The sequence below is a fragment of the Malurus melanocephalus genome, unplaced genomic scaffold, assembly GCF_030028575.1.
Source record: "Malurus melanocephalus ecotype Western Australia unplaced genomic scaffold, MMel_1.1 scaffold_2218, whole genome shotgun sequence".
NCBI classification, from domain to species: domain Eukaryota; kingdom Metazoa; phylum Chordata; class Aves; order Passeriformes; family Maluridae; genus Malurus; species Malurus melanocephalus.
Genome location: NW_026625450.1, coordinates 2,688 through 5,080, shown reverse-complemented (window position 1 = coordinate 5,080; position 2,393 = coordinate 2,688). Strand labels below are relative to the sequence as shown.

The window sequence follows — 2,393 nt, the reverse complement described above, 5'->3', positions numbered from 1 at the left end:
CTGGAAGAGCCCAAGTCTGACTTCCTGAGTTCTCTGCATCCCAAGGAAAGCCAAAGGCAACAGGGAAAGGATTTGTTCTGGAAGCTGTGGGCCCCCCAGGGGGTGTTTTCCCCACAGTTGTTTTGGGTTTTTGGGATCACACCTAAAACTCCTTTGGGAATTGCTGAGTTGAGCAATGGGCAGAAGCAGAAAGGTGCAGGTTTGATCTGCCAAGAGCCACCTCTGCTTCCTTAGGGTCACCCCCTCGAGATCATTCCCTTTTCCCAAATTATGAAGAGGTGAGGGACATGAAACTCCAAGAATTCCGAGTCCCAGACCCTTTTCCAACCCCAGACCCTGCCAGGAAGTTGAAGAACCCCCCAGTACCCCCTTTTCCATCCTTTCCTCAGCTCCATCTGAGGAGTTCATGGAGGCCACATCCCCAAGACCCAGGATTCATCCATCCAGGAATCCCCTTCTCCCTCCCAGCCATTATAGGGARTCTTTTCCCTGGAAAATCCTTGATCCATCCTGGATCAAAACCAGCCCAGCACCAACTCCTTTCCTTTCCCAGCCTTGTTCTGTCACTGTTTTTTACCTCAGAGGCCTCCCAAGTCCTATTTTTACAGAAAATTCCCTTTTGAAGGGGGTTACATCTGAAAGAACTCAGCCTTCTAAAGGATTCAGTGCCTCCAATTCCAACAAAAAGCAGCTGTGCCATCCCTCCCAGGGAGTTTTGGAGTTAGCAGCCTGAGCAGCACTTGAGGTTTCACATTAATTAAGCCTGGGGTTAATTGCCAGGTGGAAATAAAGCAGCAGCAGGGACTCCTCTTACCTGGAAGTTGGTCAGCTCTGAGTTCTTCTGCTTCAGGATCTCGGTCATGTAATCGATCAGGTGCAGCCCAAAGGCRTTTTTGGTGGTGATTTTCTGCAATAAAGCACAGCTGAGGACCCTTTCCCTGGCCAGGGTCACCCTGAGCCCCGGGGGATGCCAGCAGGACTGAGGGGACACTGAACATGTCACTGGGGGAGGGCAGCACCAGCCCRGAGCTGGCCACGGCTTCCTCTGRGAAGAGGTTGGAGAGCTGGGYACAGAACTGTCTGAAATTCARCAGGGCACAGGCAGAGCCTGCACTGGGGAGGGACAACCCTGGACACTGGGGGTGACCTCTGTGGAGCAGGACCTGGGGGACAACAAAGTGTCCCTGCCCAGCAGAGTGTCCTGGGGGCAATGGGATCCTGGCATGCATCAGGAAGAGCATTCCCACAGGTCAGGGAGTGATCCAGCCCCTCTGCCCAGCCCTGAGAGGCACCTCTGGGGTGCTGTGTCCAGCTCTGGGATCACTGGGACAGCAGGGACAGGGAGGGTGACAAAGATGAGGAAGGGCCTGGAGCATCTCAGGAAAGGCTGAGGGTGCTGGGTCTGTTCAGCCTCGGGAAGGGACAGATGAGAAGAGACCTCCATCCCTGTGTCTAAATATCCAAGGGGGAATGGCTGAGGCTGGATCCAGGCTCTGCCCCATGGGCCCAGCCAAGGGACGAGAGGAACGAGCAGGAACTGATGCCCGGGGAGTTCCACAGGAACAKAAAGAACATCTTTCCTGTGATTGCCCAAACAGGCAGCGGAGTCTCTCCCTCACTGGGGATATTCCAGAGCCGTGTGGACACAAYCCATGCGCTGTGGGATGGCCWTGCTGGAGCAGGGATTTGGTCCCTTAACCTGTCCCAGCCCGTGATGCGGGAAATAACCCTATGGCCAAAGCCCACAGTGTTCCAAACCCCGCCCGGACCGCGCCGCCGGCAGACATGAAGCCCCGAGGCACCCCCGACTCACGTTCTCGGTGGAGAGCTTGATGCAGGTGCTGTAGTGCTCCGAGATCTGCGCGTGGCTCCATTGGGGCAGCGGGGGCTGCCAGCTCTCGAACCTGCGGGACACAGCGGTGGCGGTGACCGCGCTCCCCCCTCAGCCCGGGCCCCGCGCACCGACCCTACCTGGCCACGGGGGAGCCGAGGCCCTGCAGCGACGAGTCCACAGCCCTGGAGCGGCGGCGCTGGCGCCTTTCGCGCTCATCGTCGTTGCCGGAGCACTCTGCGAGCACGGGGGTGCCGGGGTTGCCGAGGGCCCGCGGTGCCGGGGAGGCGACCAGAGCAGCGGCGACGCGGGGACTGCGGCCGCTCATGGCTGCGGCACCCGCCGCGCTGARGGGAGCCCTGCCCTCGCTGCGGCCACGCCCACCCCGCGCCTTTTGACCAATCACCGCGCGCTGCTCCCGCCCGACAGCCAATCAGCGCGCGGCACGCCCGCCCCCAAGGCGGGTTTGAATGGCGGCGCGCGCTCAGGGGGCTCGCGCGTGCGCGCGGAGTAACGGTCGTGGGGGGGGGAGGGGCTGCGCTGTGAGGGACCCCCGGGATGA

General features: G+C 60.1%; 1 protein-coding gene across 1 annotated transcript in view; it reads right to left on the bottom strand.

The window, feature by feature from the left end:
- Positions 1-2,184, bottom strand: part of NCAPH (non-SMC condensin I complex subunit H) — a gene marked incomplete at its 3' end in the record, with an annotated part of 8,467 nt that extends 6,283 nt beyond the window's left edge. The window contains exons 1-3 of the mRNA XM_057388643.1: positions 1,972-2,184; positions 1,814-1,904; positions 815-907 (exon numbers count right to left, since the gene is read on the bottom strand). Coding sequence (XP_057244626.1) covers positions 815-907; positions 1,814-1,904; positions 1,972-2,159 — 372 coding nt within the window. The remainder of the gene's footprint in view (positions 1-814; positions 908-1,813; positions 1,905-1,971) is intronic.
- Between the last annotated feature and the right edge of the window lie 209 nt (positions 2,185-2,393).